General features: G+C 27.7%; 1 protein-coding gene across 1 annotated transcript; it reads right to left on the reverse strand.

Moving 5' to 3' along the window:
- Window positions 1-688: 688 nt before the first annotated feature.
- On the reverse strand, window positions 689-10,348 carry LOC126839918 (uncharacterized). Its single transcript, XM_050575369.1, has 10 exons — window positions 10,152-10,348; window positions 9,637-10,069; window positions 9,367-9,559; window positions 9,118-9,296; window positions 5,881-6,039; window positions 2,002-5,247; window positions 1,670-1,836; window positions 1,479-1,564; window positions 1,104-1,267; window positions 689-942 (listed from the first exon to the last, which is right to left on the reverse strand). Exons 1-10 carry the CDS (start codon window positions 10,232-10,234, stop codon window positions 856-858), a joined length of 4,797 nt encoding a protein of 1,598 aa, XP_050431326.1. The 5' UTR covers window positions 10,235-10,348; the 3' UTR covers window positions 689-855.
- Between the last annotated feature and the right edge of the window lie 3,310 nt (window positions 10,349-13,658).

Below are 13,658 nucleotides of genomic sequence, written 5' to 3' on the forward strand. Positions count from 1 at the left end.
ATTAAGTACATACATTGATAACCTATCACTGATATTATAATCAGTAAACAATTTCAAAATTTGAAATTCAGTCGTCAATCGTAATTCGTATATTCCAGTTAAAAAATTCTCACCACGATTTTATATCTTTAATTAACATAATATACACGTTATAAGACGTTTTGAACCGTGTATCAGACTATATTATATTATACGATTGTATAAATAGCACAATATTTGTAGTATAATCATATAATCATATATGTTTAAATACAACACAAATCTAATATTTTGTCATGTATAAAATAACACTTATAACCAACTCATTTGGCATTGTTTCTAGTTTATAATTTCTGTGACTTAAACCACATAATCAGGCTGATGCGGAACTTCAGTTTTTTTTTCATACTCGATACTCATCTTCAATAAAATGTACTCCTCCATTACACTCCTTGTGCCAAGTTTCTATGCCACAGCGTAGTTGCAGCAGTTGTAGCAGACTGCGTCTTTCTTAAATATTTTGTTTAAATTATAACCAAATTTGTAATGATTATTGATTTATTATGAAAGAAATATTAAGAATTACTCCACATATATTTGGGTCTATAAATGTAAAGACATAAAAATAATTTTAAATCCTTGAGTTTATTATTTAATATTTCATAAAATAATTACAAGTGTACATAATTGTTTTGAATATACATAAATACAACTGTAATAACGAACACATTATGAATTCATATAAACTAAGTAACAGACATTTTATATAAGTTTTTAATTAAAAACAAGTAATGATGATGACTTCAACAAATTAAAGTAGCAATTATATTATTGATAATATACATCGTCTATATAAATAATAATAAGTGAATCTGTTCAAAATAACTTCTTCCTCTTTGTATTTTTTTTTGCCAATGTCTTTTGCCTTTGATCGTTTAATAGTTTAGATCGAAAAGTTATACACTAAAATAGTAAATCAAAATATAATTAATAAAAATTTCATAGATCATACATTTTCTGCTTAATTTTTTTGGCACACATTGATCAAAACAAACCTTAATACTATAATGAAATTTCAATTTTACACTGTACTACTAAATTAAAATTTATATTTTTCTTATTACTTTATCGTCCAAAAAGGTCATGAGTTTCTGCATGCCGACATTGACATTGTACTTTTTCAAATCATCTTTTAAAACTTCTATCCAAATGGGCTCATAGCATAAAATCTTATTGTGAAGATTTTTATTGTCTCTTAGTAACTGCATGAAACCAATTTCGATTGCAACTAAAAAGATAAAAATAACTTTAATAAAATATAACTAGAAAATAAATTATAGCCAAAAGATATTTTAAAATATAATACAATCAATAAATAAGTTTGGAAAATTGTACTTATCAATAATCTATTAGTTGTTAAATTTTAATAGTCTTTTAAATAGTTAAAATAATCATAATAATCATAGGATTGATAATGATAATTTCATAGTAGACATTACCTTTATTAGAAGAATTGGCTTGACTTAATATTTCCAATTCGTCAGAACTATCTTCATCTTGGTACTCGGGAATCCCACATGTGGAACTAAAAACGTTAAAATGGTTTATAAATAAAACAAATTATAATTCCCGTCAAAACATAATATAATGTAAATACTGAAATCTCCTCTCAAATAGATATACTATTTACCTTGCTGTGGAATCCAAGTCATCACACTTATTAGTATTAGTTATTTCTTCGGATTCCTTCGAAAGCACAGGTAAATCCGAGTGAAGCGTATTATATATATGTCGCAACAACTGTTTTCCTTTACGCTTTCCTAAATTTTGCTTCAACCCATAACGATCGAGATGTTTCTAAAAGAAGAAAAATATTTATACATAACAGAAATGATAATTTTTTAGTCGTTTTCAACATATTTATAAAAAAAATCTAAGTAGATAAATAATATTATGTATACTTTCAACATCTAATTAATAGTTCTATAAAAACGATAGATTTTCAAAATAATTTTAACTTGCCACAAATTCTGGCGTTTCCATAGCACTGTAATCCAATAATGGTGTAACAGGAACATTTGAACTAATAATTGATTCCGATCTAAACCTACGAATACTTCTTGGCGTATTCGTCTTACTGCCATACTTGTTCGGTGTTTTAGCAATTGCTTTTGTAATACTATGATTTGAGGGAGAAGAATAATCTGTCAACGATGGGGTAACTACGTTAAGAAAAATGGAATCGCCATTGTTTTCTTTCTCTGGAGTTTTTTCATTTTGTTCGCAACTTAAATGAATAGAGTTATTTACTGGGCTATTTTCAATTTTATTTTGAGGACTTGTAATCATAGGTTGAAAATCATAATAGTCCATCCAAGGATCTTCAATAATCTGTTCATTTTCTAAGTTGTTTTCACCGTCAAATTCATTGTGGTTTTCATTTTCTGGAGGATCATCAATTAGCATGACGCTTGATTTTTCTATTACTTTATCATTCATATCAGTATCTTCATTGTTCAGAGAGTCTTGATTTGTTTTCAGTACATTTATTGGTGACAAATCAACATCCTGTGAAATAATAGTACTTGGCAATGTCTTATTCGATATATCATCTAAATTTAATTTAAGATTCGACAGCTTGTTTTTAGAAAATATGCTATCATCCAAATTATCAACACCACTCGTATTTGAAAGTAATGTCGATGACAGAATATTATGTAATCTTGTTTTCTCTGGCATGATTTGATATGCCGATGTATCTTTATTGACATTTGATAAAGTTACACTTAAAGTATTATCTAAACTTTTTTGAAGGTTATTGTATTTCGAGCTTAGCATAGATGTATCTATTGTCGATTCTTCACTTCTGTCTTTAGCTATAGATTTAACTGGTGACTTTGATAGATTTTTCACAATTATATTGGTAGCCATTGAACAAATACTATTAGTATCTTCAAAATTGATGTTATTGCTTTTACTTATTTGACTATTTAAAAATGATTTGGTATTAGATGAACTCTCATTAGACGGCAATGTAGAAAAGGATGCCGAGTTATTAACCTTTGGCAAGATAAACGTGTCATCAGAATAAATTGAGTCCGTACTACTATTGTCAATTAAATCTATTACATTAGGAATAGTACTTAAATCTTGTATTTTTCGTTTACTTTTGGTTATAGATGGACTATGCTCACTAACATATATAATAGTTTTTTTATTAGCACTATTCACCTTATTAGGTGTTAACGAATCTGTAATTTGTTTGTCCGCTTTAGGTTTAACAGGTAAATTTATTTTACTTTTATCAATTATATTAGTAGCCATAGAACATAAACTGACATTGTCGTTGAAATTAATATTACTCTTATTACTTGGAGTACTTAAAAACGTAGAATTAGAGTAGTTGGACACATTTTTCTTGAATGAAGATGAAAAGGAACACAATGAATTAGTTACTTTTGCCAAAATATTTGTACTTATGGAATGAGACGAGTCCGTACTACTATCGTCATTTAATATTATAACGTCTGTAATAGAATTTGTTGAGTTTTTTTTCGATGGAGAGTTGTTTGATACTAATTTACTAGGTTTCTCGTATGGTAATGAATCTTGAACTTGGTTTTGATCATTCGATAAAACATTCATAGAACCAACATCTGTGCTATTCTCACACGAACCACCAATAGGAGTTTTAATTAAAATATTGGATGCTGTTGAATTAACAGGCGCATTCATTTTAGTTTTTTTAATTATACTGATACTATCATTAGAACACATGCTACTCAATTCATTAATATCATTATTCATATTCTTACTTTTTGCATCATTCATAAACAATGCAGAATCCAAGTTATTTACAATTGGTGATTTTTTCTCCAACACTAAATTATTGGTTTGTGGTAAAACAATTGTACTTATAGAGTTTATACTGTTATTATCATTTAAATCAAGAAATGTTTTTTCCGATGTAAGACAAGTTAATCCTGAATGTCTCTCATTTCCTGATAACTCACTCATAGGAGCAATAACTAAGCTATCTTCACAATCATTTATAATAGTATTTTGTTTAATATTACTCGTTAAATTGGACATTGATATAGTTGATGCTCTAACAGCTTGTGGAACCATTTGAGAATCTTCTTTTTCTTGTGACAAAATATTTATAACAGAATATATAGAATCTAAGCTTCTGGAAGATTTTTGTAACCCTTTAGATGATAATTTCTGAGGTTGAGTTACTAGTTCAGTAGAACTTTCACTATCACTATCAAGTGTAATAACTTGAGGTCCAAAATTCAAATTTTGTAATTGTAATACATTTTTGGTTGATATATCATATTGGTTTCTAGAACATATATTGATGCTAAGAGAAGTATCTTCGTCCATTTTATCAATTCTATCATCATTAAAATTAATATCATTGATTTTATCAGATGTAGAAGAAAAGTCCTCTTTTGTAGAAACACTGTGGAATGAATGCGCTCGTTTAGATTCGGGTGGAGTTTCCTCCAATGGTGTATCGTTGTATTGACATTCTGTGAATGATGAATGATGATATTGCGTACTCAAATTACAACTTTTTAGCCACTGTTTTGTTTTCATTGCACTTAAAGTTTGATCATCATTCACAGCCATCTCTAAAAAATTAGGCGATCGAGTATAAACCCTATCATTGTCATCTGACGAGAACATATCAGGACTGGAAGCTTTATATCTTTTACATTCTAAATCATTATATATTTCAGTACTTTTTCGTTTATTTAAATTTTCCTGGTCACTACAAACCCAACCGAAATTTTCATTTTCGTTTGTTTCCATTAACACTTCATATCTTTTGCCCAAATTAAAGTAATCTCTCTGATAATAAGAATTTATTAACGATTCTTCACCAGAGTATACCAGTTCCAAAAATGCCAAACATGCTTCATACTGATATTCGAGCCACATAATCATTTTCTTTGATTTTCCTTTACTGTTTGACGATTCTTCCATTATAATATCTTTTAAAATAGACGGACACTGAACATGTAATACGAGATAATGAGCAGATATTTCTTTTTCGTCTTTGGTAAATATAGTCACATCACTCATGAATTGATTATTGACCATCAACTTCCAGTTAGTAGAATGTTTCAATATTTTTTTAACTGCGGGAAATTTAGAATGATTATGAGATACGTCTGAAATATTTTCTTCAAATGGTATAGACTCGTGCATTTTGGAATCAACAGCTGAATCCCTAACTTCATTATAATTTGAACTTGATTCCTGAAATGTATAAAAAGTTTAAAATAGTATATATTTTTTTAAATTTCCATTATTTATTTATTTTTAGTTTAAAAAAAAAAAAAAAAAAACTGTTATTATAAGATATATTACTATTTTAAGGGAAAGTAATGTTGTAATTTTTCTTTTTAATGACATTTTCGATTTTTATTATTTTACACTATTAGGTCACAACATAGCACTAAATAGTACATAAAAAGGTTATTTTTAGAAATTATATCATTATAATAATAATTTGGTAAAATATATTCAAATAAATAAACTCTATATTTCAATTATATTCTGAAAAAATGAGTGGCTTACATTAAATGGATCACAATGTACGCTATTTCTTATAATAGTATTATTCGTAAAACTAATTTGGTATATAATTATATTTTGAGTAAATCCTAAACATTTTATAGGCTTAATAATAATAGATACATATTGGAAATTTTTGGTTTGGGTTCTTTTTGCCAATTCAAGAAAAACTTTACAAAAAAAATTGATTTAAATTTTTTTTAGTTGTACTAGAATTAAATGAATATTTGGTCTAGAAAGTGATCCATACTCCTGTTAACAATATTAGTAAAATTTTCTAAAAATATATATATATATAAATATACAAATAATTACACGTATAGGACTTCTCCAACGTCCAGGAATTTGTGATACACTTCTCAAATTACTGCCGACATCATTTTCACTGGGAGTAATAAATTTGGATAAGTTTTCTACATAAAATCCAGAAATTTCTGTTTCTTCCTGAGACGACATTGTCCAAAGATAATTTTCCTATAAAAAAAAGTAAAATGTAATAATATTTATTCTCAAAGTAAGTGTAAAAAACACAAAACATGTTAAATAATTAGTTTCCGACCTAAAGCTAAAATATTAGTGATTAAAAACTACACATTACTTTCCAAAAAAAAAAAAATTAAAAAGACATTAATCACTATTTAGAACTCGAGACCAAAACAAGGCCGTCGTATTTGACATGTTCACTCGTTTATTATCCCGATTCAAATGACGTTTTTGTAGTATCGTCTTTAAGGCAGATTTTTTTTTTTTTACTTTACACTCCCTGAAATTGTATTTTAAATTTCCATCTTTTTCATTGAAAATCGGACTTTTGCAACTTGACTATTTTATACGAGAAAATAAACAAAAACAGCAAACACAAAATACACATATGCCTTTCTGGTATGTGTGCTAACGTCTGGTGGGGGACGACCCTAATAGTTTAATTGAACAAGGACAAACCTTGTTCACCCTCGGCCCTCGTTATTTGAAAAATTCTTCCACCCATGTGAGTTTTTAAGGACGTGAAAAGATAAGAGTCTGAAGGCAAGTCAGGGTAGTATGCGGGGTGGCTCAAAATGTCCCAACCGAATGAGTTCAAAAACGCATTGTTGACGAAGGGAGTGTGCTTACTGCACGACAACGCCCACCCGCACACAGCCTTTGCCACCAAGGGGTTTTAGGGCTCATTCGGTTAGAACCTTTTTAATCAACCCGCATACCCTCTGATTTGACGCCTTCGGACTTTTACCTCCCTGAAAACTCATATGAGTAGAAAAAAAATGTTCAACTGTCGATGGGTGAAACAATAGGTCCTGAGCTGGAAGGAGATGCCAGGATTTTTTATCGACATATTTCACACAAACGGACACTACAGGACAAGTCTTTGTACTACCGAAGTCCTCCAGTTCTCGTTGTCTACAGAAGAACTTCCACTAGCACTCAGTATTGTCAAACTTGGAAAAAAATTTCCCTGCAACCCGAGAGGGCAACAGTATTTTTACTTTCTGGACGCGCCTCGTACCTTTATTCGGAGTACCTACAAGATCACCGCACTAGCTATGTTTAGTAACAATTTTACAACATTTCATCAAACACGCGTAAACAAAAAACTGTCCGTTATATTTAAACAAAAATTTACAATAAAGTCCCCATTTAATGACTGCAACAATTCAATGGACCTCACGGAAAACGAGATTTCGGCATAGTTTCTAGTTATTGATATTCACGTGTCCGGTTTGACCATTCGACGCGAACTAGTATTTTTTTTTTAATGAACTGTCTTTTTTGTAGCACGATTTTTACGTTTCATTTTATTCAAAGCACGTGCCAAGCAATTCTCATAAAATTGGGATTTTATGCACGTATCGAGAGGACACCACTCACCATATGTGCAATAATTTAAACTAGACACTTCGTACATGTATAACTATTTTATTTGTAGTAATACAAGTTTTAAAATTTTATGGATCACTATTATTTATTTTAATTTACTCATGCTATGTACATACATTATAAATACAAAGTATTAATAGTTATCTACATATATATATATATATATATATATATATATAAAAGATCTTGACAAATAAGAATCTTTTTTTACTAATAAAATAATTGTGAAAAGGAATAATGATAAAAAAAATATTTTTCTAATTCATCCAGTGTAAATTCCTACACTCTCAGAAAAAATCAGAAGTAAATTGAGTATTTAAATAGTTTTTCCGTAGTTTTGAAAAAAATAATTCTAAAAATATTTGTTTAAAGTTTTAAGTCCGTTAGATGCAAGGCATACCTTTTGTGTTAATATTATTAAGTACATTAATAATCCCGAATTTCGCCTAATATATTCTTAAACAATTTTAATACTTATTGCTGAAAAAGAAAGAATAAGAAAACTTAGATTCTGTAAATTAGGTTCTGCCTTAAGGGGAACGGAAAGCGTCAATTGTTTTACAAATAAAGACTAAAACGCGGAGTCACTTTCCGAAGTGTCTACCGAACCGATTTCAATAATATATATATATAAAGTTTCACATGAAAATAAAAAAACTTCAAATCCGTCTAATAGATACGTCAGAAAATGACTTCTACAAAAGTCATTTTTTATTAAACTTTCATCATAATTTGGAGAAAAATAACTTTAAAAGTATTATAATTAGAAAATTGTAGTATGTGTTCACCTTGAAATTAGTAGGCATATGAAAAATGGCTAGCAGATCATATTTTGCCAAATAATGCCTAACCTTTGCCCCTTAATAAATAACGCTTTCCGTTCCCCTTAACAGGTAATTACACTCTAATAGTACTTTGGAATCCTGAAAACCCTATGATTAATAAAAAATGTGGAAAAAGGATGTTACACCTCCAAATCAACAGAGTAATTGTAACCTCTAAAAGATAGCCACCTCCATTTAATGGCCTTTTTTTTGGTCCCATCAAGTGTTATGGGGAAAATACTTTAATACCTCTATACATATAGCAGGCACTCTAAATAACGATCAAAATATCGAGTTATTTTAAAATTATAACATTATTATTTTAGTATTTATAACATCGTCTTATCAAAGTTATACAACAATACGATAAATACAATGAATTTATTAGGTTTCTTTATTCATTAGTCAAAGTATAATAAAAATTTTAAAGTTATTTACCAACAAATGATACTTAGGAGCATTTATACCTTATTATTATTATACCTTTTTAGAGGATTCCTCATGGATTATTAATAATCTAGTTGAATTTGACTTATTTTATAATCCATTAATTAATTGTTTCAAAATTACTTTTTTTACAACTTTACTTTTATTCATCACATTTTTTGTTGTGTACTGTTAATATCAGATTATTATTTTCAATAATTGTATTTTGTAATTGCCGTTATGGCATAAATAAAATAAAATAAGCAAAATTACTTATTTAAAAAATATTTTTTGATATGAACTTTTTAACATTTTTTTTTTTTTGCTTTATATTTAAGTGTCTAGGCACCCCCAAAACACGTCATAGTTCCGTCATATGTAATATACTATTAACTATTAAGAGTTTAAAAATGTTTATACAACTCACTTGGTTCCTAATTTTTTTCAAGTTTACAGAGTTTAATGTTATGTTTACATCAATGTTTTCATTTGTTAATATTGGTGATGAATTTTCTGAATCTATTAAAATAATAGCCACCTTTTCAGTTATTCTCCTTTCACGATTTTCTTTAGTTTCTTTGAATAATTTAGTGTCGGCCCTATTAACTGCAAAACGTGTTCAGTTGTTTGTTAATAAATCATGTGTTAACTAAAACGATTATTATTAGAGTTATACTTTTAGATTTAGGTTTTATTGGTTGATCCGAGACAAAACCAAAGCCTTCCAATGTTCTTCTTTTCTCTAGAGCTTCATTATCTAATCCTGCCTCAAATAAACTTTCTGACTGTTTCCATATTTCTGCTGCTTTAGATTCTTGCAATGATACAGACATAGCTATGGCTAAATCCAAGTTAGAATCTTTTCCTACCTACAAATTAGAAACAAATTAATTTACCAATGCTAAACAATAATATGTGCTATTGTTGATATAATTAAAAATTGAACCTTAAGCTTGGTTTGTCTTTTAACAGTGGACTTTTTTTTAATTTCCGGTTTTTTAGTTGATATGCTTGGCAACCCTAGAGCTTTTCTTTCAGCATCTTGTCGGTCTTGAAGATCTACTGCTTTAATGACTATGTCTGATGGTACATTATGGAATGTACCACATGACTTAACATGGCTAGTGAATTTTTTTTCATCAATAAAATCAGAACAAATTGGACATTGTTTTTTGGAAGCTGCAATTTGACATATCTCTTCTTGCTTCTGAACAGGAGAATTTTTAAAAACTGATTGAGACAATCCATGTTTTTCCCCTTGAGTTTGAGTAGCATGCAACAATTCTACAAAACTATCAGATTCAGATATTATGCTGTTATTTCCATTTTGCTTAGCCTCATCAGATTTGATTTTGTTGACGGCTTCATTTTGACCAGAGCTAAAGCAATTTAATTTAAAAAAAAAATTAAAAACCAAATAATAATTTTTTTTTAAACAATTTTTTATAAAAAATAAATTACCTGGTTGATGACGTTACATTTGTATTGTTAGAATTTTTTAGTTTCAAGGATTTAAGTAATTTAGCTTGTGAAAAAATATTCATTTTCAATTTTAATTTCTACTTATTAGTACTAAAACAATAATGTAGTGCTATAATATGTACATAAAAAATAATGTTGCTGCAATTTAATATTTAAGAAGTTCAGGAATATCTGCTTTTCCACGCAAAATTTCTTCTTTTTTCTGCATCAGGTCTTTTTGATCAGGATTAATTTCACGTCTGATCAGTTCTAACCTGTGTTCTTGTTCTGGTGTACGATCATATAAACCATTTTGGATACGCTCTTTTAACCTTTTTGTTGGAGGCAAACATCTAGAAAAAAATAGTATTAAGTGTTAAAATGATTTTAAAAATGTATCAATACCATCACATTAAAGCGAGAAGATTTTTGGTATTTTTATTCAAAGTATTTGCAGTAATTTATAATTGTATTTAAAAACTCAAAAGTTATTCAAATTAACGATTGATTGCTTATCATTTGGGTAATTAAATCAAAAAACATTTTGACAATGTTCAAACATTTTTTTAAAAGAACACTACCTATAAAAAAAAAACAAGTCAATTAAAAAAAAAAAACAATAATTTCATTAGTTAAAGTTAATACTAAAATCAAATATTTATTTTATAAAAAAAATTGGAAGTTAATGTTTTTTATTTTTTATTGTTACTATAACCTCATGTCAATAATGTAACCTTACATTTACTATTTAATTGTTGAGCTAAATATTTTATAATAATAAAGGATATATAAAAAAAAAATTAAGTGGTGTTTTGTACAAATGTTACAAATTATATGTATTCCTAAATAACTGGTAATTAGGTGCAAATTATATAATGATTTCAGTTTATATTATAGCTATTATTTTATTAAGATTTACCCCTAAGCAAGCAATTATACAAATAAATATAAGTTGGCAATGAACTTGTGTCTGGCAATTTCAGGAAAAACCATAAGTGGTTTTTCAATTAATGTACTATTAGTCGAAATTTGTAGACATTAAATCTACAAGTAAGATTGTACTTGATGAATGTATGGCCAATTTTCTGATTTATTATATGTCCAGGTTAAAAAATAGAGATGTTTTTTCAATATTATTTTCATCTTGCTACTTTTAAAAGGAAATTTTATAGTTGTAACTTTTGGTATTTTGTAAATAAAAATAAAATTGACAACCTTTAACTGAAATCTGAATGTTTTTGCTAAAATATTGAACATTTTAAAATTTAAGATAACTTGTAAAAATATAATTATATATTACTAGATGGTATAAACTCCTTTTTAAATAACTCTATAAAGTTTTCTAACCATAAACGTAATAAAATAATTTCATAGGAAACATAATAGAAGAATAATTCTAATAAATTAATCTTAAGTATTCACTATTCCTCCACAAATATTAAAAAATCTTTATTACTATACTTAGTAATATAGAAGTTCAATGCTATCTTTACTTTAACTTTAAATTAAAATAAAGCGGAAAAAAATGAAATAAAACCTTATATAATCCAATTTTAGTTTAAAAAATGGTATCTTATGATCAAATTGAGCTATACAAGTATTCGCTTAATTTTTAAGATATTAAAATGTGTATATTTTTGTTGGGTAATTTATCTGAATCACATCTTTATTAAAAGGTATGGGCAATACTGTCACTTAAAACGGTAGCGTATAATTTCTATAAGTAAGTAATAAGTATAACAAATTAAACATATTGATAACAACAAAAAACCTAACATTCATGTTTTTGCCCGAATTTTACACTTAATTTAAAAAAAAAAAGCTAAATAATTTTGTTTAACAAAAAATAAATAAATATTAAAAACTCACTCAAATAGGTACCAAGTGAGTCCACTAATAGCCAATGTACCAAACACAAATAAATTTCGATACTTGTAAGCAGTAGTCCCTCTTACTTGTCTTGGTTTCCCTGGGTTTTTAGTTTCTAAGGCCATTTATGAAAACAGCTTGTTTCAAATCTTAAAATATAACAAATACATACACATTATAATATTTGTATATGCATAATATTATTTATGATACCTAGTTTGAATGTTAATTTAAAAATAAAATATTTTATGAATGCAGAATTTAGGATTTTAGTTGAAGTAGCCAAACACAATAAAACTGTCACTATATTTTTCATAAAAGTTGTTTTTTTTTTTCATACAATTAATAATCTACAAGATCCTAGTTTTAGAATTTGAATATTGATATAAACTACAAAATAACTATTAGATCATTATCCAGGAACGAGTATAACATTTTTAGAGCTCCTGTTCACGAAATTAATTACTACCTTAATCCATGCCAATTAAAAACTTACTAACTTTTTTAGAAAAGTTTTATGTAGACATTTTAAATTTCGGGCAATCGTATGTTAGAGACATGCATATAAAATATTCCATTAAGTATACAAATTCTGACTATCTAGTTCTTAAACTTTAAAATCCAGAGGTATCCTAAGTTTTTCTTAATTACTAAGAATATAAAAACATTTTTTTTTTTTTTACATTTTATAGGTTACATACAGTTCATACCTACAAAACAACTAAACTATATTTATCTCCTTCCAAGCAAGATATTTAGCAATTATTTTTTAATTTTGTAAATTTTAAAAACGATATTACCTATTTATTTGTGTCATGTAAAATGTTAAAGCTTTCATCTAACAACTCATATTTAAAAGTGAATTCTTAATTTGGGGGGAAGTTATTTATAGTCTAATAGTAATATTAAGTAGATAAAATTAAAACATTTATCAGTCATGTTTCATACGAAATGTTCATATAGATAAGAGAACCATTTATATTTTAAAGTTTTGCAAAGTCATTGGCGAAACTCATAACCAAAACAGTTATACTTACCTATCCTCTACTTTTTATTTATAGTGTTTTTTATGCTGATTTCAAATCTGAAATCAGACTTCTGTAGTAAGTTACAGCTTGCAAAAGTTAGTTGCGCAAGGCGCCGCGGAGGGCGCACTGCGGCGGACCCCACCTGCTGATGCTACGCTCGTGAGTCGTGCGGCAGCACAATACAGTTGTAGCTGCGCAGCGACGTTTGCGATAATTATCATATTTTACAATACAAATAATTTGACAACTTTAAACCTGTGACCTCCGCTAAACTAAAAATATCCTAGGTTTGCAGGTTACAGTCTAAGAAGAGTCTATTATTTTGTATTTGATTGTACTTAAATACTTGGTCATTTGTTTAGTCTGACATTAGTATTTTGTACTTATGTGATTTAAGTAACTATATGCGCTAATAAAATGTTTTTGTAATTTATAGTGCAAATTCCGAAAACTAAGCATTTTTACCATCTTTGTTTAATCATTACTAAAACTATAATAATGTTTTAAAACAAAACTTACATTGTTTTATTATACCAACACCTCGTGAATACCAGAACGACGAAAACGACGATTGTTTATCTGGACTTGATGATCGAAAGCTTCAAAATTC

This window comes from Adelges cooleyi, unplaced genomic scaffold, assembly GCF_023614345.1.
Source record: "Adelges cooleyi isolate 19-005CV unplaced genomic scaffold, UGA_ACOO_1.1 ACOO_flye_CR_arks_rails_tigmint_CR_PRNA_31, whole genome shotgun sequence".
In the NCBI taxonomy this organism is placed as follows: Eukaryota; Metazoa; Arthropoda; class Insecta; order Hemiptera; family Adelgidae; genus Adelges; species Adelges cooleyi.